Source organism: Mytilus californianus, unplaced genomic scaffold, assembly GCF_021869535.1.
Source record: "Mytilus californianus isolate M0D057914Y unplaced genomic scaffold, xbMytCali1.0.p SCAF_4, whole genome shotgun sequence".
Classification (NCBI taxonomy): domain Eukaryota; kingdom Metazoa; phylum Mollusca; class Bivalvia; order Mytilida; family Mytilidae; genus Mytilus; species Mytilus californianus.
Window position 1 is genome coordinate 19,553,708 of NW_026262690.1, and position 23,278 is coordinate 19,576,985.

Sequence of the window (23,278 nt, forward strand, 5' to 3'; positions counted from 1 at the left end):
AAGGCCTTCAATATGGGACGCACAGTTCACACATTAATGCAAGATTACGACAGGACAACGATATTCTCAGTAATTTGAACATGATTTGTGGGTAAACTTTCAGTAAACAACTGTAGTCATATCGTGGATGTTAATAGTTATCAAAGGTACCAGGATTATAATTTAATACGCCAAACACGCATTTCATCTACATAAGACTCATCAGTGACGCTCAGATCAAAATAGTTATAAAGCCAAACAAGTACAAAGTTGAAGAGCATTGAGGACTCAAAATTCCAAAAAGTTGTGCCAAATACGGCTAAGGTAATCTATTCCTGGGATAAGAAAATCCTTAGTTTTCCGAAAAATTCAAAGTTTTGTAATAGGAAATTTATAAAAATGACCATATAATTGATATTCATGTCAACACCGAAGTGCTGACTACTGGGCTAGTGATACCCTCGGGGACGAAACGTCTACCAGCAGCGGCATCGACCCGGTGGTGTAAATAGTTATCAAAGGTACCAGGATTATAATTTGATATGCCAGGCGCGCTTTTCGTCTACATAAGACTAATCAGTGACGCTCAGATCAAAATAGTTATAAAGCCAAACAAGTACAAAGTTGATGAGCATTGAGGACCCAAAATTCCAAAAAGTTGTGCCAAATACGGCTAAGGTAATCTATTCCTGGGATAAGAAAATCCTTAGTTTTCCGAAAAATTCAAAGTTTTGTAACAGGAAATTTATAAAAATGACCATATAATTGATATTCATGTCAACACCGAAGTGCTGACTACTTGCGTGTTAAACTTTCAGTTCACAATAAGATCTGTTAAATTAAGTTTGTTTGAACATATTCCATCTTTATCAATATTTCTTTTTATTTTACAATTTTTCATGTATTTCAAACATCAGTTTATCTACTGAAACAAAAAAGGACCCTTACTATATTTGTATATTGATTCATAACTGGGGATTTCCAAGCACAGAACATTTCTTTCAACGGTTCAACAGTTCCAGATCTTATACATCCTTGGCTTCCAAATATTAGGCTTTGGGCGTTCCTCATGAAGGTAAATTCAGAAAAGCGCTTCGAACGCATGAAATTTATTACATGTTGTTTTCATTTTTTTGGCAAAATACGGGGTAGTGATTTGATGTATTTTAGCAAACTAGCTCTTTAGCAAGTCTGTTGTATCCTTGTATGAAATTATATATTCAGGTGACATGCTTGGATCCCTGTTTTACGCTTTTAGAACCACAAGAATGTTCATCCGTTATGGGCTTTTGCATGACTTCTTGTCGTTAAAAAAACTACCCTATTAAGCAAACAATGGACCGATCCTTTACTTGATTTTTTTGTAGTAAATTATATCTTGTATGTTTCAAGGTAGAACTAAATGTGAGCCGTCCAAATTGGTGCTGTGTGGCCTCTTGAACGTACATTTTTTTGCCCTGTAATGACTGCTTTACTTTGTTACTTGAAAGAATGAACAACTGTAAAAGAGCTGTTCCTTTGTTTGGTTTTGACGAATACCGGTACACTTTTTTTCATTTGTCAATATCTCATCACTTCTTTTCTATGATGTCATCACAGATGGTTTGATCACATACATATCCAAGGGTGACTCGGGTATAGAAATATGGTCCCATCAGTCTTTTCCTTGGTTTATCTATCTGCAGACTGATATTCTAGAGGTATTATGCATACATGTTTATTGTTTGTACATGGCGAATGCTGAGAGGCCAATAATCCTGTAAAAAATGTGTTTTATTCTAGTCAATTTGATATGGGACTTTCCGTTTTGAATTTCCCTTGGAGTTAGGTATTTCTGTTATTTTACTTTTTGCACAGTCAATTTACAAAAAATATGAAAAGGTTTTTAATACTTCATAATTCTTAAACTGGATTTTATATCTTTTTTTTTATAGATCTTTAAGAGACTAAATCTCACAGGAACAACCAAAGAAGTCTTCGACGTAATCAAACATGATCCAAAATTTCTACTAAACAACACTGTGAGTACATAAATAAATTACTAAATGTAGTCGGATTCAGTTGACTGCTTTACTTCATGTAGTCCGATATAGTTGACTGCTTTACTACATGGGGTCTGATTCAGTTGACTGATTTACTACATGTAGTTTGATTCAGTTGACTGATTTACTACATGTAGTCTGATTCAGTTGACTGCTTTACTACATGTAGTCCGATAAAGTAAACTGTTTTACTAAATGGAATTTGATTCAGTTGACCGCTTTACTACATTAAGTCCGTTATAGTTGACTGCTTTACTACATGGAGTCTGATTTAGTTGACTACTTTACTACATGTAGTCTGATTCAGTTGACTGCTTTACTACATGGAGTCCGATTCAGTTGACTGCTTTATTACATGTAGTTCGATACAGTTGACTGATTTACTACATGAAGTCCGATAAAGTTGACTGCTTTACTACACGTATTCCGATATAGTTGACTGCTTTACTACATAGAGTCCGATATAGTTTACTGCTTTACTACATGTAGTCCGATACAGTTGACTGTTTTACTACATGGTGTCATTCAGTTGACTGATTTACTACATGTAGTCCGATAAAGTTGACTGCTTTACTACATTTAGTCTGATGCTGTTGGCTGCTTTACTACATATGGTCCGATATAGTTGACTGCTTTACTACATGGAGTCTGATTCAGTTGACTGCTTTACTACATGGAGTCTGATTCAGTTGACTGTTTTACTACATGTGGTCTGATTCAGTTGACTGCTTTACTCAGTTTATTGATTTACGAGATTTAAACAGCGGTAAGCTACTATCGCCTTAACTTACCAAAGATCCTCGGACACAGTTACCTACATTACTACAGGTTGTATAATACAGATGACTACTTTACTACAGGTCGTTTGATACAGTTGCCTACTTTACTACAGGTCGTTTGATACAGTTGACTACTTTACTACGGGTCGTCTGATACAGTTGACTACTTTAATACTGGTCGTCTGATACAGTTGACTACTTTACTACAGGTCGTCTGATACAGATGATTACTTTACTACGGGTCGTCTGATACAGTTGACTACTTTACTACAGGTCGTCTGATACAGATGATTACTTTACTACGGGTCGTCTGATACAGTTGACTACTTTACTACGGGTCGTCTGATACAGTTGACTACTTTACTACGGGTCGTCTGATACAGTTGACTACTTAAACATAGGTCCTCGGACACAGTTGCCTTCATTACTACAGGTCGTATGGTACAGTTGAATACTTAAACATAGATCCTCGGACACAGTTGCCTTCATTACTACAGATCGTATGGTACAGTTGACTACTTTACTACAGGTCGTCAGACACAGTTAAGTACTTTACTTCATGTAGTTCGAAACAGTTGATTGGTTTACTATATGTCGTCTAAATCTGATACAGTTGACTACAAGTCGTCTGATACAGACGATTGATCATTCAACAAAGCGTTTATATAAACTGTGTTTCTTCAATTAAACGCTTTAACAGATCACATTTTAGCCAATGTGAATATGGTTTAACCATTCGATTAAACTTGGACGCTATTCGAAAAAAACAGGACTGCTCTCGGAAAAGACCGGATATATACAAATTGATTTATTCTCAAAAAGTACTTTTCATCTGTTTCTGAATACTTTTGTATTCTAGATCTGCAACTGTAAGGAAATGCATAATCTATGATAGCATTTCCTTTCAATTATGCCTTCGTTTCTGCATTAAATGGGCTTCGTTCTATTTTGGAATAATAGCATTTTAGGATACGATTCAAAATAATGTATGGTTGATAATAATTTTCTATCACAAATACAAACTCACTTTGTATATATATTTCAAGACTAAAAAAACCGATTGGTTACATTTTACTTCATGTTAACGCGAAAATCGTGGTCACATTCGAAAAACACAATCCAAACTGGACTTTACCTAGCGTTGACATAATCTGTTTAAAGGAAACCCAGATTTTGGTGGGGTTCGTGTTGCTCGTTCTTTAGTGATCTTTGTTGTGTTTTGTGTACTGTTGTTTGTCATTTTGTTGTTTGTTGTTTTTCGTTTTTAGCCATGGCATTGTTTGGTTTAGTCTTGTGAGTTTGGATGTCCCTTTGGTATCATTCGCCTCTCTTTTAAAGGGTTTACCTAATATTAATAAAATAAGTACAGAAAATTAATGAAACCAAAGGTATTTACATGTATTAATATCAAAATCCTTGTATTTGTAGGATGCAATATTAGAGGACTATAAAGATATAATATTTAATCGAATACAGCCCAATCTTCCAAAACTATTCAAAAACATTCCAAATCTGCCTCTTGAGTAAGTATTTTTATTTTCTAAAAATAAGTGTGAAATAGAAGAGGGACTAGACAATAATATCAGTGATCCTCAATGAGCGAAGCATTTTCAGTTGCCATTGTGTTCAGTTTTTTTTTTTCATAATTTTATTTACAATTTGCAATTAGATGTAAAAACAAGTATGTGATAAACATTCACAGATTTAAAAAAATAAATAATAAGTTAACTTCTACAAAACAAAAATATCACTCAATGAATTTCGTTCCTCCGAAGTCCTTTTCTTGATTTCCCTTCATCAGGAACACTCAATCTCACTCAAAGTCAGGATGTATAAATACGTAGAAACGTTAAAAAACAAGATCATAGAGAATACTATTGTCAAAAGAAAATCCACATTGCAGGAAATCAAAGAATAAGGTATGGGTATCCCACTTGTTTGGTCCTTGAAATACTAAAATTTGAAAGCTTTATGAATCTTTGAAATAAAATCCTTCAGATGTTCACAAAAGTTGTCTTTCATTTATCAGTCTTAATTTTTTCGAATTTTGTCTTACATATTTGCATTTGGACTTTGAACTTGTGGCATCAAATTTTAAATGCCAAAACCTCCTATTAGCCACTTTATAAACTTGTCCGAAATATTAAGCCAATTTTAAAGTTTCCTTAAAAAAAGTTATGCAACGAAATTTGTTTTAAAGATACCAAAATGTACAAATTTCTTTTTTTAGTAAAGGTTGGATCATTTCTTTTTTTTTTCATGTGTGAAATAACCCTTATTGGTCAAAGATGTCAGCATATTTATGTCATTATAATGACACCACAACTGCTATGTTTATCATAAAATATCAAGATAATACTAATACTGTCCTTTTGCATTTATCAATAAAAACTAACATAATTTGTAAATAATATCGAGTTTGTCAGCGACTGATGTGTTCGAATATCCCTTTGGTATCTTCTGTCTCCATTTTGAAAAAAAAACCCAAATTTTTGCAATTTCAAGGACCAGATAATGACACATATTATACTTACTTCATCGTGTGTTATGCCTTGTTCACTTTTCCCCAAAATTTCAATTCAAATAGATTGCATATAATGGGTTTCAGCATTTATGTTAAATATGATGCAACTTATATCATAAATGCGTAAAATTCTTTTTTGTGACATGTTATTCATATAATATAGGGAATTGTGATATGTATATATTTCTTAATGTGGCTGTTTTCCCGTGGGTAAGTAATATTATCTATTCTATCATATTTCAGAGTCAGGCCATCTCTAACAGATGGGCCTGGGGGTACGTACCAACAAGTAGCACCTGATGGATCTCGTCCTGGAATATTTTATGCTAATCTGTTTCATCCGAATGAAAGGTAATGAAAACACAATTTATGATATAATATTTACTGCTACAGAAAAATATACCCGTGGTTGTAATGAACTTCCAGGCTTCTTTCTTCGTCTCTTCAACGATTTTATGATTCTCATAAACATACTATATATGATATATACAGTGGCCAAGGAACTGCCAGGATTAACCATCATATAAATAATCAGAATGTCATTTAGGGGAAGCCACAGATGCATAATCATATACACGGGAACGTACAGAACAAAGCATAATCAACTATTCACATTGTCTAAAGTCAATTTCTCATATTAGTTCGAAACTATGATTAATTTTGTACAAAACAATACTTTTCTCCGACAAATTATTCAAATTATTAGAAAAATATGCCAAAACTATACAACACCTGTACAGACGTGCTATCAATGTTTAGCAAAAAAAAAAACAAAAAAACAGGGATACTTTTTAAAAAGGCGAATAAGACCAGAAAAATTAACAAATCGCAGATATCGGGTGTTAAAATATTGCCAGTAATTATTGAAACTTTTAAATTATTTTCAAGACGTTTCAATATTTCAGTCCGACGTTTAACTTTGTTGATCTGGCTCTACATGAAGCCCTTCCTGGTCACCATTTACAGGTTGGTACTACACTATATAGATATAAAGATATAAAGGTATCTTGTGCAAAACATAGCATGAATGAAATCAAGTATACGTTTCCGAGAATTAAAGGCAAAGTTCCTCTGATACAGCATCCCCCCCCCCCCCCCCCCCACCAAAAAAAAACAATAATGTAGAGTATACCGACAGTCAAGTTCTAAATCGCCCTTGGAAAATTTTGACTAAAATTAACAAAGACTATGGTCAAAGATATCTTTCATCAACTCAAATATTCCTAAATGATAAAAAAAAGTCCTATACTGCCTTTGTTGAAGTCGGTAAAAAATGTCTAATATATAGAAGTATTGTGAATAGCATTAACCAATTTATTTTCCTGATCCTACTACACTGTGTTGAGAGTATATATATATTTTTTTTTAAATTAAAAAAAAAGACAAACAAAGACAATGGACGTACATATGACTAATTTTAACTAGTTTATGTGACCTAAACCCTGCCCCTCTCAATCTCGAGCTGTGAAATAAAAAAAGATACATGGAAACGTTAAAAATCAATTCCGAAAAGCACTTAAGGATGTTCGCTACTCTGTTTCAAAATAACAACTGTTATAAATTGATAGTATATAAATAAAGAAACTAATAAAGCAGAACAATATTAAGGGTTCGTGTGCTTGTTTTCGAGATATAAGCCATTAAAAATTTGGCGGGAAATAATTCTCTCTAGATTTTTCTTACATTTTACATTGGCACCTTTTTTCTTTCAAAAACGATGAAAAAATAACAAGGATTTTATAAGATTTTCAAAGATGACATTTTAAACTATATGTGATCAAATTATGGAAAGAAAAGTAGGGGTTAGGAAAAATTTTTAATGGCACTACATGGATAAAACCAGAGGATTCCGAATATCTGGCAAAAATTCAAAAACAAGAGGAGCGAACATCCTTAAGGATGTTTGCTACTCTTGTTTTTGACCTTTTGTCAAATATTCGGAATCATCTGTTTTAATCCATGTAGTGCCATTACAAATTTTGTCCGCAAACCCCTACTTTTCTTTACTTCATTGTATTAGATATAGTTTTAAAATGCCATATTTGAAAATCTAATAAAATCCTTGTTATTTTTTTTATAGTTTTTGAAAGAAAAAATGTTAAATGTATGAAATATCAAGAGAGAATCATTTCCCGCCAAATTTGTAATGGCTTATATTAAAAAAAAAGGACACGGACCCTTAACTTTTTTCTGTTTTTTTCAGTTTTATTTTTAATTGATAACAGTCTTTTAAAATCTTGCTTTTTTTTAAAACAGAGTAGCAAACATCCTTAACTCTATAGTAGCTGCATAATAGATAATAAAATACACGTACAAAGACAGCAATAAAAATACACCAAACCTATCGAAGATTGCTAAAAGCAAGCTTACATTACTTCATCTGTTGATATAAAATAGACTAATTATTTCGACAAAGTAGAAAATGACATGGCGCCTAATTATATAAATGAGAGATTCGAAAATCTTACAGACAACAACAGCGTCACAGATGACCACATGTATGTTCCACTTGTTCGAACCAATCCCATCCTCTTTTCCTCGATTGTTAATCGCCAAATGCGACTTACCATCAGATTTGTACTTGCATGAGTAAAAAGACGGGTGCGACAAGTGGAGCAAGTACTGTTTACCCTCTCTGATTATTTGAGTTCATGCCAGATTTTGATAGGGTTCTTGTTGCTTTTATGCTATATTTTATATCGTTGTTTGCCTTTTCGTTTGTTTTTTTTTTTCGGTCATGGTGTTGTCTGTTTTAATTGGACTAATAATTTTAGATTGTCCCCTTGGAATCTTCTCTTATCTTTTTTTTTATACAAAAGATAATTTTTGATTGATAAATACGGTGGTCAATATTACATTGAATCAAACAGTGAAGGGAATAAAGCTAGATGAGGAATTTAAGCCAGTCAGATAGAAACACTACGACACAAAAAAGAACCCCCAAAACTATAGAGGTAAACATATTGGCTTCAACAAGTGTCATTTTTTAGATGTAAATAAGGCACAACAAAAACAATTTTTATCGTGAAATAAACAATCATCCATCAATTTTTTTTTGTAGTTGTTACTTTTGATACAAATGTTCTTAAGATATTCTCCAAAAACAAAAGCAAATATTTTCACTATGAAAATTGTTTATTTTATTTTACTCTGTTCCTTACAGCTAAGCTATCAAGGTGTTGCAAAAATTCCACTTTTCCGAACAACATACGTAGATTGGACTTATATGGTGCCGACAGCTTTTCCATCCTATACTGCTTATATTGAGGTCAGTAAAAAAAAATCTTATTTATAGAAGTATTGTGAATTGCATTAATCGATTGATATTTTTTATTCTACTTCACTGTGTTAAGAGTATATATATATATTTTTTTAAATATTCAGAATAAGGAAATAAAAATATAAAGATTTCAAATGTTATCAAATACGAAACTAAAGATGCAGAATCTAATGTCATAAACTGTCTGTGCATGATTTTTCAAACATTGACTATACATACTTATGTATATATGCATATATATATATTCTTATAATATTGATATTGCACATTTTGTTTTCCTTTTTTAAACGAAGGGATGGGCGTTATATGCTGAGTCACTGGGAGAGGAAATGGGTGTCTTCGAAAATGACTATGAAAGGTAAGAAGTAGTGGTTTGCATTTTATGCTTCCATGCATTTCTATCTAGAAAAGTGAGTAATTGAAAACTCATTAGCAGACTACATTAGTATCTTGTATAAATATGTTTTTTTTCGTAGCCACAAATTAATTATACATGTATTTGCCTTTTTGCATAAAACTTTTATTGTGTTTTCTTGTGTTGAAGTGGCACAAGTCACAACTTTAAGTTTGTAACAGCCACGCACTCATATTCATGGAAGCAATGGAGTAATGATCGGTTGGATTTTATGTTTTTTTGCTTTTCTTCCAAAATCATAATAAGGTTTGACTTAAACTGATGTATAAAGATATATATGCGCTAGCAGTCAAACAGAATATAGCCTTGACAAAGAATACTTAGAAAATGAAAGGATATTGAGTAAATGTACATTGGACGAAATCGCACACAATACATAGAAAACATAGAAAATTATCAATGGACAGGGCTTTTATTACAAGCTATCTGGTTATATTTTGGAGCAGTGCAGAGATGAACTTTATCGGTGATAGACCATATCTAGATTGGCTTTTTTTCGAATACATGTCTTTGGTTTTGAGGAGTCTTTTGAATGTCTCAACTATAGACTAGGCTTTGGACAAGTCTTTTGTGACAGCTGCAGGTGATAAGTTTGCTTTGTGATTTTTGCATTGGACAGGCTTGCTTTTTAACGGTCTAGGGACAGGTCTTGTCAACACCTGCCCTGTGGACAATTCTGTATTTGACAGGTCCTCTTTTCCTTGATTGTGACATCACTCAATGAGACTCATCACCAAATGTGTATCTGCAAACCCTTCCAGAGCACATGAGACCCCCTCCCTAGTGTTTTGTAAAAGGGGTTCGTGTTTTTCTTGCTTTAGTCTTCAGTGTTGTACTTTGTGATTTTCAATTTTGAAATTTATTTTTAAAAAATGAGCGAGTGCGGAGATTTTATTTTAATTAGATTGGTTTCTACCGTTGTCCTAAAAAAATTGTAGTTTCAAAATTTCTTGTTCGGTCTAGTATTAGGATAAGAAAGTTTACAGACCGATGGTTTACGAAATTGGTGATGTCTTAGGGTTGGATAAGAATCAATTACTAGTTATTTATTTTTCTGATTTTCGTAGTAGAGCAAGGTTTTCATTATAACAGTTGATGTTCGATAGTGAACAACAATTTTCAAGAGTTTATAGATACCGATATGTTATAGCTAGCGATTTTGAATTATTTTGGACGTTAGCGCAGGACTCGGCGCTTTCTTTGGAAGTGGTGTCGGCATTATCTCGAGTTACAGGTTTCCATGAAATTATTTTTATATTTTTCCTGGGTGGCATTCATCACTAATGACAGAGGCAATAAAAGATTCAAGTTAATCAATCTTAAAATGTTTATCTAAAATCTATAGATGTTCATAACTTTTAGCCTAATTTATTTTTTTCTATTGATGTATTGTATAAACATGTATTGTCATATACACTACAAACCAGTAAAAGTCTGAAATGGCCTATATCTGTACTCGACTGTACTGATTTTTACTCGACCAGTCTGAATTGGTCTGAATTTTACTCGACATTACTCGACCCCAGTCTTAACCAAACTCGACCGTACTGATTTGTACTTGACCCTTATCTTTGCCATTGAAAATAGTCTGAACTATTACTCGACCAGTCTGAAACAATCTTAACCCATTCTCGACCTGTACTCGACCAATTTTTTTCAGTCTAAACCATACTCGACCAAAGGTCTGAACAATACTCGACCAGTCTGAACCATACTTGACCAACAAACCTATACTTTTTTTTTAATTTTAGCTGTTAAAATGAATTTCTTTTTTTCTGACATGACAACAGCCACAATAAAATAAAGATATATATAAAAACATATTTTTACATCCTTACATCATGTACATGATTCTCAGATTTATCAAATAGAGATAGTTAAATTAAATTATCCTATATAACAATTTAATTATATTAATTTTAAAGTTTTAGAGTTTTGTTAAAAAAAAGATGTTCTTTTAACTCAAAACCACACCTTTACTGAGGGTAATAAAACCTTATTAAGGTGCTTCTTGTTTGGCATGTGTTTATTTTTTTTTTTATACTTCATTTTCCTAAATTTCTAAAGAAAAACTATATAGGTTTCATGGTTGCATACAATAGTTATATAATTATCTTTTTAATGAGGTAACAACTGCCAAAAAATCACTGAAATTGTTTAACCTTATATTAGAAATATATCTATTCTTATTATTATTTGGGATACATTATATATAATATATATCAAAAATGGATAAAAAAATTAAAGAAATAGATAAAATTTTTCTTCTGATTAGTGGTAAAGTATAAAGTAATACCTCCTGCTTGGGGCAAACTCATCAAAAAGATCACACCTGGTCAGAGAGTATTAATTTCTAATTAACATTTATTAAAAATTGCCATATCTTGTAAAACTTAAATCGCAAGGCCTTGTGATTTCCCTAGAAAAAGGGCTTTCTTTTTACCTGTAAAAAAGACATGTACTGAGGTAAATAAACCTTATTAAAGTGCTTCTTGTATGCCATGTCTTTAATTTTGACAAAAGTTATTTAAATTTAATTGAAACAAATTTTTTCTGCAACTTTGGAACACATTTCCTTTTTTAAATGGTTATCAAGGATTGCTATGGAAGTTCTATTATCATGATAATATTAAAATCTTGGTTTTACAAAATAAGGTGTTATTTTTAAAATTTATTAAGTTGCATTATATACTATTTTAAATATATTTTAATAAAAAAAATGTTCACTGCATTATTAACTAAACTCAACTGACACCATAAATCTATACAAGGCTTAAGTAAATGGTGAAAATTGTCCAGTAACCATAAAATATATCTGTACATTCAAAAAATTTGAATAACATTAAAAATATTAGTCACAATTCAGTTTTGAGATTATTTGATCAGCTTGTGTTATTTTTACTTTAAAGGTGATATATATATGTAAGTGTTGATAAATATGGTGTTGAATTTATATTATGTTTATTGGGAAATTTTGGTTTCAATGCCATATTAAATACATTTTAAATTTCAAACTGTTGTTCAAATTTCTAGCCAGGGGAAATAGCTGTTAAAAACAGTTCCTAAATTGATGAAATACAATAGATAGATACAAAAATAAGGTCTAGGTTGGTTAAGACTTAGTCGAGTATGGTTCAGACTATGTCGAGTATGGTTCAGACTAGGTCGAGTGTGGTTCAGACTAGGTCGAGCATGGTTTAGACTAGGTCGAGCATGGTTCAGACTAGGTCGAGCATAGTTCAGACGAAAATAAAATGGTTAAGTACTGGTCGAGTAAAGGTCGAGTACAAGTTCAGACTGTTAAGTATGGTTCAGACTACAGTCGAGTATTATCAAGTAAATTTCAGACCAATTCAGACTGGTCGAGTAAAAATCAGTACAGTCGAGTACAAATATAGGCCATTTCAGACTTTTACTGGTTCGAAGTGATATGTTAGTTAATTTTATGGTTATTAAATGCCAGCTATATTCGTCCGCACGGCAAACACAACAGAACTTAGTTGAGTTTTTTTTTGTTGTTTTTTTTTGTTGTTTTTAGTTCGTCCGCACGGCAAATGCAACAGAAATTAGTTGTTATTTTTTAAGATTTAGATAGTTTTAAAGTATCATGAGTCCGTTCAGTGTATTATGGTATACTGGTCCGTCAACATTTTCAGTATGTCTGGTCTATTTAGTATTGAACAGTAAATACCCAATGGGTTATTGCGAGATACCTAACTTTTTAACTTATTTTATAAGAGTAATATAACCCAAAAATTGTTCGTCCCCAGTTCACTATTGTTGATTTTGTATATTTTTATAGGCCATGCCGCTTATCAACATTCCGAGTTGTTATTTGATTTTAATCATTCAATGGTTCATTATATAAATAACACTTAGCTGAGAGGGTGATAGAGCAGACACAGGCACTTGTCTGAATTTTTTTTCTTCCTATATACCTTAATGTTATATTAAGGTATATAGGATTTTTTTTTTTCCGAGACAAGTGCCTGTGAGAGCAGATTTTTAACCTGAGAAAACGTTGTTAACCGCGGCGAAGCTAAGGTTGACAATGCCTTTTCGAGGGGTAACAATCTGCTCTATTACCCTCTCAGCTATGTGTTATTTACTTTATTATACTGAATGTTCTGTTATTACTGTCTATTAAATTTCAAATTCAAAGTAATAAACTATGACGTTTTGTACATAACAGTCATCCCTATTTAAAAAAGCGTACAAATGATCAAGCGTCTCCGTGAAGGGTAATAGAGTTTTTGCCATGGGATAGAGTATTCCTCGTATTAACCAATCAGAATCCCGCATTTTGACATGAAGTATAATAATAAATTTTATGCTATTCAAAAGTTCATTGTATTTTATTCTATTCAAAAGTTATTTGCATTTTAAGATAAACCCGGTAATCATTTCGTTTAATTGAATAATCATAGATTTATGTAGATGAATTGGCACGTAGTGATAACTACCGAAAGCGACTCTTGACAAACTTAAGAAACGTAATCCGCACAATAGATATTGATTTGTTTCCATGCAATAAATTAAAACCAAACTTTTTAATATTATTGTTAAATAGAGAATTTTTATGCACATTCACGGTTCTTCCATCTGTCGATACCTGTATCTTGGCATTCAGCTTAAGGTCAAGGATTTTCTCTGACTGTTAATGACGTCTTTACATTAAGTCTATTGGATGTCGGATGTGTACTGATTGATATTTTAGTCTTAGATAGATGATTTTTTTATTTGTTGCTATTTGCTTTGAAGTAGCTGTCAGTAATTGCAAGTACCCTCAGATCTGTACTTAGCGTCTTTTTTGTTGTTGGGTTGTATAAGTACCCTGCCACGTCCGACCTGTGTTTAAGTTTATTTGTTTTTTTTTCTGCTTTGAATCGATCTGATGAGTTAAGCCCTTTTCAACTGATTTTTATAGTTTGTTATTATGTTGTACTGTTACACCACTGTCCTAGGTTTAGGGAAGGGTTTGGCGCCAGCAAACTAGTTCAACCCCGCTACATTTTGTTTGTGCCTGTCTCTAGTCAGGAGCATATAATTCAGTTGTTGTCGTTTGTTGCTGTATGTCATATTTGTTTTTCGTTCATTATTTTGTAAATAAATCAGGCTGTTAGTTTTCTCGTTTGAATTGTTTTACATTTGTCATTTCGGGACCTTTTATAGCGGACTATGCGGTATGGATTTTGCTCGTTGTTGAATGCCGTACGGTGACCTATAGTTGTAAACTTCTATTTTATTTGGTCTCTGGTGAAGACTTGTTTCATTAGCAATCATATCACATCTTCTTATTTTTTTTATTAAGAAACGTAATCCTCGTTTTCGGCAAAACGGGAATGTATAATTTGGTAACTTTTTATTGTAATTGGTTCAATTCCGATTGTTTATCAGAATTTGAATTTGTATTTTGAATTTGTTATGTAAAGAGGTCTAAGACAGAACTACGTACAATGTACAGAGTTTCTAAAGATAACTAGTTCGAAAGTTCAATGATTGTTTTGCACTGTGACACTGGCCGTGATCTGATGAATTCTGGTGTTAGCGAATTGTCACATGAACACGTGATCGTATAGCGGTATAACTGTTCGGTCCTGATTAATTCCAACCTACCCACGAAGGGGGAGACCTTGGCGGAATCTCCAGTCGGAATCTGCCGTTCTAGTCCAAAGCTGGATCTTATATAGCTCAGAGGGGCCATCAATCAGCTTTCAACAATAGCCCATAACTGTCGGTATAGTTTATAAAGTAGTCTAGCTGTTGAATAATACATGTACTAGGTCAAGCATCGGACAATGCAATTTCCCACATTGTGTTACAGTTATTCGGTTAAGTTTTTGATCATTGATCGAAATATATGGATGTGAATAAGTAATATATAAATTTTCCAGAGACTTGGACATAGAGACAGCCAGTTTTCCCCGAAAATATATATTGTATGCCCGGGACCTCCACGTGAACGTGTTAGTCTATTTGTCGTTATTCGTTTTTTTGGCGTTGTCAGCTTCTCATGACCTTTTGTTATGAGTATACAATGTCCTCTTGATATTTTCCGTCGTGATTTTTTTCAATATGTTTTTAACTTTTGATACCAGACATAGCTATCTTAATTTGTTTCTATAACGAAATTCTATCCTGTCAATGGTTAGTATTCTCCGTTGACAATGGCTCACCTTGTTTTTAGACAGGTATACTAGTCACAAACGATCAACATATCTTAATTAAAACCAGCAAAATAGAATCTTTCTGTAGCAGTGGCTATTTTGCCGGCGCCGGCAGTAAAGTAAATTTGTTATTTTGCCGGTTCTTTGTAACGAGTGAATTTTAATATTTACTTTTGAAAAGTATTACGAAAATGTGCATTGTCAACATAAAAGAATCAAATTATTACTCATACAGTTTAATAAGATAACAGTAACAGTACTTGAGATACATATTAGCTGGGACTATTATACTAGTTTATAATCGTTTAAAAACATTTAGTCAGTCAAACTGAAAATAAGAATTTGTAAAATGAAATAAAAAAAAAAAAATATTGAGCGTCCATTTGTAGCAATGAAATCATATCAAAACATGTACTTCATATTGAAATAACTTCTAAAATGGTCACAGTCTAATGTTACATGTATGCAAAGAATAAAATAAGATTTTTTAACTGTATGCTGTAAAAAATAAAAGTTGAAAATCTCATTGCATATAAATTTGATAAAACATTATACAATCTAACATAATCAATCACATAGCTTCAAGATTAAAAATGTTTAAATTAAATTAAATTTGATTTTGAAATAATAATCAGTTCTTTGAATCATATCTGTTAACAAAATCGGTTTTTACTGTCAAAATTGACTTTCGCTTACCTAGAGCCGGCGGCAAAATAGCATATTTTCTATTTAGCCGGCGCCTGCAAAATAGCCACTGCCTATTTAATTCAGTGGCGGATCCACTCCCCCCCCCCCCCCCCCCCTCTTTCCTGGGTTAGGAATCCCCCTTTTATAAATGGCTGGATCCGCCCCTGTAATTTGACTACATTTAATTTGCGCAAGTCGCACAAGAAGTTTGCAGCTTATCTCCCCAATGTCCTTATTAAGAAAATGTAATTTATATTTTTTCCCAAGCGTTACTAACTTTACTAAATCCAGATTATATTGCATGAGTAATTTTTAAAAATGTTCACTGTATGAAAATTAAACATCAAAACATATGTACGCGATATGAACACTTGCAATTGTTTTTTTGTGTGATTTAGCATCCTCGATTTTTTATTAGCTTTTTACAAATGCATTTGCAATTGTTAATTTGTGCATGTACACTTAACATTTTCGAGTTATGTGATAGTCCTTGAAATTTTGCGACTTTTTGGTTATTGAAAAACAGTTATTATATAACAGTTGTGTCAGACATTTTCTCTTTGACGTAAAAATTTTACGGAAAGCATGAGATGGAAGGTAATAGATGACAAAAATCGATATAGAGTGTCAGTGCATAAGAAGAATCGAATTAAAATGGTGGTACAGTAAAACTACAGTTATAATATTTTAAAGTTGTTTCGTTTACAGCAAGGAATTACATAGTAAGATCGTACTGTATTAATCATTGTTATCAGTTTTTAAAAGTTTGATAATTGATCTCAACTTGAAAATATTATCCATTCAATGTCGTTCTTTTTCATCTTAATGTTCACCTTTGAATGAAGGACATGTTTCAACCGATTTGGCTCACAAGTTTGGGGAAACAAACATTAACACCAGAACTTTCAAAAACGTGTACCGGCATTTTTAAGATATGAAAATATTTTGGCTACTCTTAATTGCTGCCTTCAGTGGAGGATCCGGGGGGGGGTTCCGGGGGTTGGAACCCCCCTTTTTTGACGATCAATGCATTTGAATGGGGACATATAGTTGGAACCCCCCTTTTATCCTGGGTTAAGACCCCCCTCCTTTTACAAATGGCTGGATCCGCCCCTGGCTTTAAACATTTAGTTGGTATCTAATAATTGATTGTTCCTAGCATAAATTGAAGCTGGCATACATGTACATCCGATTGTTAGGAATAAATCTACTGGTAGATAAATTTTTAAAACAAAGAAGAAATGTATCACTTAATTTTAAATGCTGATAATAAGTTAATTCAAGGATTCGTATAGTAATTACAAATCCTTGGTTAATTTATGTAACTCTAACTCTAAACTATAAAAAAAGTGTTAATTTTAATGCTGAGTTCCAAAGTCGTTTGATCTAAAGCCAACATGTATTGTACAGTGGTTTTGTCCACTAGTAACTTCTTGGATAAAAATAGACTTTTTATCTTGAATACACATATATATATATATATATATATATATATATATATATATATATAGACTAACTGGCTTGATCCAGATTTAAGACAGATTTATTAAACGACGATGAAAAATAGAATATATACAGTGTGTTGGCTTCCTATTTAACAAATGAGAATTTTTTATAGATTAGGACGTTACAGTGCTGAGATATTTAGAGCATGCCGACTCGTGGTTGACACTGGCCTTCATTATTACAAGTAAGTGACTCAATTCTTTTTAACAGGTGTTCGCTGTGTATTAACTTAACTCTCTCTTCTGTGTATGTGCCTCCTTTAAGTAGGAGCACCTTTGTATGGACCTTTACTATTAAATTCTAAATTGATTAAATAAAGCATTTACATTTTGAAAAAACAACCCACCTGTTTTACATGGTATGTTTACAAGTAAGGACCTTTTTAACCTTTAAAAAAAATCTAATAAGCTGAAATTTTTCAGTGCAAGAATAAACTTATACAATACCCTTATACTAAAGAAGTCTAGATACAGTCAGACTTTTTTTTAGTTTTAATATTTAATAGGTGAACATGGTATAAAACAATGAAATTAAAGAAAAGTGCCAAGTGAGCTTTTCTGATCTCTTTGTGTCCCTCATGGTCGTCGTCTGTTGTCATTGTCCATTTACTTTTACAAAAATCTTCTCTGAAACTACTTTGCCAAATTCAAACTTGGCCACAAACATCATTGGGGTGTCTAGTTTAAAAGCTGTGTCTGTTAAATCCAGATTGTCTGACAACTTCTTATAGGATTTATTGCCTTTAAATGACAAATTTAACCAATTGTTTTCATTTTTGCCTATTATCTTGAAAATTTAATAGATAAAATGAAACTTTATATGGCAAAAATGATCATCAAAACAAGATCTACTAGTAAGTCAACATGGTTGAAATTGTCTGACAACCTCTTATGAGTGTTACATTTGTATTGCCCCTGTATGACAATATTACCTTTCTTTTTTTTCTGTTTTTTCCGAATACATTTTTGTAATATCATAAAAACTATGAGAGATAGATAAAAACTGAAATAAGCAAATATGATCAACGTGACCAGAGGGCAGAAAACCAAAATTTGGAATGACATATATATAACCAACACAAGACTAAAATTATGAATAGAAATAAAAAAAATTCAGAATCATATTATTTCTTATTGGTTCATGTAGCTAAGAAAAAAGAAAAAGTCTTAACTTTTGGATAGGTCTATCTCTAGTTGGTCAATGGAAAAAAAGCAATAGTTTATAGTTTGATTGAATTTCAGGTATTTTCTTCATTTGGGATATTTTTAGAAGTGTGTATAAGTTGTGTAGAATATATATTTGTAAATTAGACAGTCAGCTTTGTGCCTTTTTCCAACCTTTTTTCCTAGCTTGTCATTGTGTAGTGAATCCAGCTGAATGAATCTACAGTAAATATTAAGGTATATGTGGTAGTTTGTTGTATTTCATTAAAAAAAATGTTTTCCTTCATCAAAGTGAAATCTACGTTCTAGAATTTCCTCCATCATAGTGAAATCTATATTCTAGAACACTGAAACCCTAAACATTCAGAAGTTGCAGCATGTACCAAGATGTCATGTTGAAGGCTGTACAGTTACATATAATTGCATACTTAAGCTTCAACAATATTTGATTTAGGATTGAGAGTTGTCTCATCTGACCATCATACCAAATCTCCTTTTTTGAATATCATGTGTTAAATTCTTTAAAGAAAAGTTGCTTTTGTTAAATGGAAATGTGTAAATCTTGTACTTCAGTATTGCAAAAGTTAAAAACTAAGACTTTAACCTTAAACAACTGTGTGAAACATGAATTGGACAAAACTACGGGTTTAATGTAAAACATAATGCAAAGTTTGGGGATAACAGAGATATTTATACATTGACATTGAAACCTGGCAAAAAGGTAAAAAAAACTTTTTTGAAATTGTTACTATATTATACACAGCTGATATCACAGCTGGCAGTTTGGAAATAGAGTACATATCGACATTGTGTACATCTTTCCTACATAGAAAAATTTACAACTTAAAACAGGTCAAAAGAATAAAATATAGACCCTGTTTACTTCTTTAATGGAATTCTATTGCTCCTATCAATCAAATGAGGACAAGGGACATTTACAGTTGTGTTGTGACGTTGTTACAACGTCTTATGATGGTCATAAATTACGTCATAAATTACGTTGTGCCAACGTTGTGTGGATGGTTGTCAGCACGTGCCTTGGAGTCCACAAAATTACGTTGTACCATCGTAATTTTACTACGTTGTCACAACGATAGTATTACGTTGTCACAATGTAGTGTCAACGTTGGATTGTTTACTGGGACAATACATGATCTTCAAATAAGTTAACATTTTTGAAATTGTCTTATGACTCCTTATTGGCGTTACTAATATGCTCTTTAATGACTATTTTTACCCAGTTTTAGTGTTTTTGCCTATTATCATAAAAACTATAAAAGATATATATACCAAATTATACCACAAGGGTCCATACCTCAAAAGTAAGGTTGGGATTGATTTTAGGGGTTTTGGCCCAAACCGTTAGGAATAAGGGGTCAATAACATGAATAAGGGGCAAAAAAACCCCAGGGATTTTCTGGTTTTTAGACAATAACTTGAGTATAAGTCTATGGACATGATGGATCTCAACGAAATTGTACAACAAGGTTCCAAACCAAACAAGGAAAGTTGTTATTAAGTCTCCCAAACGAAGTTTGGGAAGACTTATTGTTTTTGCTCAGTTCTTATTATTATTATTCTTCTTCTTCTTCTTCTTCTTCTTCTTCTTCTTCTTCTTCTTCTTCTTCTTCTTCTTCCGCCGCTTTTAAATTTGAACTTGTCCGCACCCGTTCTCCAAAACCGCTTGTCAGATTAACTTAGGGTTTCACAATATGTTAGACTAACATGTCTAGTGGTGCAATCAGGGTTTTGTTTGTGCAATGGGGTTTATAAAGGGGTACTTTGAGGGGCAAATAGAAAAGAGGGTTTTACTATAGAACCCTATGGGATTTTATTTTTTTAAATTTTCAAATGATTATAAATTGAAAACCGTTTGTGATAGAAACAATCTTTTTAATTGAAAATGTTCTAAATGATAAAGTCCATTAAATGAAATACAGGGTTAGTCCCCAGGGGTCACCCCCACCCCCTGCCATTTAAGAAAGTTCTAATACCTTGTAAATGGTCAAGATCCCCACCCCTAAACCATATATATTCTGGTTTGTCATGCTAAGATGGTTTGATTGATATACAGGGTTAGTCCCCAGGGGGTCATCCCGACCCCATGCCATTTGAGAAAGTTCTAATATCTTGTAAATGGTCGAGATCCCCACCCCTAAACCATATATATTCTGGTTTGTCATGATAAAGCACATCAATTGTAATACAGGGTTAGTCCCCAGGGGTCACCCCCACCCCCTGCCATTTAAGAAAGTTCTAATATCTTGTAAGTGGTCAAGATCCCCACCCCTAAACCATATATATTCTGGTTTGTCATGCTAAGATGGTTTGAATGATATACAGGGTTAGTCCCCAGGGGTCATCCCGACCCCCTGCCATTTGAGAAAGTTCTAATATCTTGTAAATGGTCGAGATCCCCACCCCTAAACCATATATATTCTGGTTTGTCATGATAAAGCACATCAAATGAAATACAGGGTTAGTCCCCAGGGGTCACCCCCACCCCCTGCCATTTAAGAAAGTTCTAATATCTTGTAAGTGGTAAAGATCCCCACCCCTAAACCATATATATTCTGGTTTGTCATTCTAAGATGGTTTGAATGATATACAGGGTTAGTCCCCAGGGGTCATCCCGACCCCCTGCCATTTGAGAACGTTCTAATATCTTGTAAATGGTCGAGATCCCCACCCCTAAACCATATATATTCTGGTTTGTCATGATAAAGCACATCAAATGAAATACAGGGTTAGTCCCCAGGGGTCACCCCCACCCCCTGCCATTTAAGAAAGTTCTAATACCTTGTAAGTGGTCAAGATCCCCACCCCTAAACCATATATATTCTGGTTTGTCATGCTAAGATGGTTTGAATGATATACAGGGTTAGGCCCCAGGGGTCATCCCGACCCCCATGCCATTTGAGAAAGTTCTAATATCTTGTAAATGGTCGAGATCCCCACCCCTAAACCATATATATTCTGGTTTGTCATGATAAAGCACATCAAATGAAATACAGGGTTAGTCCCCAGGGGTCACCCCCACCCCCTGCCATTTAAGAAAGTTCTAATACCTTGTAAATGGTCAAGATCCCCACCCCTTAACCATATATATTCTGGTTTGTCATGCTAAGATGGTTTGATTGATATACAGGGTTAGTCCCCAGGGGTCATCCCGACCCCATGCCATTTGAGAAAGTTCTAATATCTTGTAAATGGTCGAGATCCCCACCCCTAAACCATATATATTCTGGTTTGTCATGATAAAGCACATCAATTGTAATACAGGGTTAGTCCCCAGGGGTCACCCCACCCCCTGCCATTTAAGAAAGTTCTAATACCTTGTAAGTGGTCAAGATCCCCACCCCTAAACCATATATATTCTGGTTTGTCATGCTAAGATGGTTTGAATGATATACAGGGTTAGGCCCCAGGGGTCATCCCGACCCCCATGCCATTTGAGAAAGTTCTAATATCTTGTAAATGGTCGAGATCCCCACCCCTAAACCATATATATTCTGGTTTGTCATGATAAAGCACATCAAATGAAACACAGGGTTAGTCCCCAGGGGTCACCCCCACCCCCTGCCATTTGAGAAAGTTCTAATATCTTGTAAATGGTTGAGATCCCCACCCGTAAACCATATATATTCCTATTTGTCATGTGTCGAACATTTGAATGACGTATACGGTCAGTCCCCAGGGGTTCCCCCCACCCCCAATGTTCTAATATCTTGTAAATGGTTGAGATCCCCACCCGTAAACCATATATATTCCTGTTCGTCATGTAATGAACATTTGAATGACGTATAGGGCCAGTCCCCAGGGGTTCTTCCCCACCCCCAATGTTCTAGTATCTTGTAAATGGTTGAGATCCCCACCCCTGAACCATATGTATTCTGGTTTGTCATGCCAAGATGATTTGAATGATATACAAGGTTAGTCCCCAGGCATCACTAATGCATATAACTTTACTGGACCAAACCAATTTTCACTGGAAGTTGCCCAATGTCAGGCGACCCTGGGAATTACGAATTATGGGAGCATCGTTTGGGAGACTTCGTAACAGCATCCTGTTACAATCATTTCTTGTTGATATTTGTGTTTTGGGCAAAAATGAAAGAAGACAGAGATAAAGTGTAAATAGAAAAAAAAGATCACCAAAACAAGATCAACAAAAAAGAATTTTTTTCCATGAATTCTATTTTAGTCCACAATGTTGGAAAGTGTTAATCTGTTGAGGATGCACTTACAGATAGGTGAGCGACACAAGCTCTTTAGAGCCTCTAGTAATTTCAACTCAATCTAAGAAACAATTCTTTCTTCAGTAAAAAAATCAGAAAAATCTATTTATACTTAAGAGCTGCTTTATTTGCATTTACAGTTGGACAGAGGAACGTGCCATAAACTACATGCTTAATTTCACAGCATATGGACAGAGTGATATAACTAATGAAGTAAATAGATACATAACATGGCCTGGCCAGGCATGTGCATATAAAATTGGAGAACTCAAGATAAGGGAACTTCGAGCTAAAGCGGAAAAGGAACTGGGTATGTTAACAAAATTAAAGTCATGTATTGTATAAAAATAAGAAGATGTGGTATGATTGCCAATGAGACAACTCTCTGCCAGAGACCAAATGACATAGAAGTTAACAACTATAAGTCACGGTACGGCCTTTAAAGATGATCAAAACCCACACAGCATAGTAAGCATAAACAGAATTTAACTTGAGTCT

General features: G+C 33.5%; 1 protein-coding gene across 1 annotated transcript in view; it reads left to right on the top strand.

Moving 5' to 3' along the window:
* Nucleotides 1-23,278, top strand: part of LOC127737626 (uncharacterized) — an 87,576-nt gene that overhangs the window by 39,880 nt on the left and 24,418 nt on the right. The window contains exons 27-34 of the mRNA XM_052248480.1: nucleotides 1,914-2,000; nucleotides 4,229-4,323; nucleotides 5,568-5,675; nucleotides 6,230-6,290; nucleotides 8,488-8,592; nucleotides 8,898-8,962; nucleotides 17,492-17,563; nucleotides 22,921-23,090. Of these exons, the coding sequence (XP_052104440.1) occupies nucleotides 1,914-2,000; nucleotides 4,229-4,323; nucleotides 5,568-5,675; nucleotides 6,230-6,290; nucleotides 8,488-8,592; nucleotides 8,898-8,962; nucleotides 17,492-17,563; nucleotides 22,921-23,090 (763 nt within the window). The remainder of the gene's footprint in view (nucleotides 1-1,913; nucleotides 2,001-4,228; nucleotides 4,324-5,567; nucleotides 5,676-6,229; nucleotides 6,291-8,487; nucleotides 8,593-8,897; nucleotides 8,963-17,491; nucleotides 17,564-22,920; nucleotides 23,091-23,278) is intronic.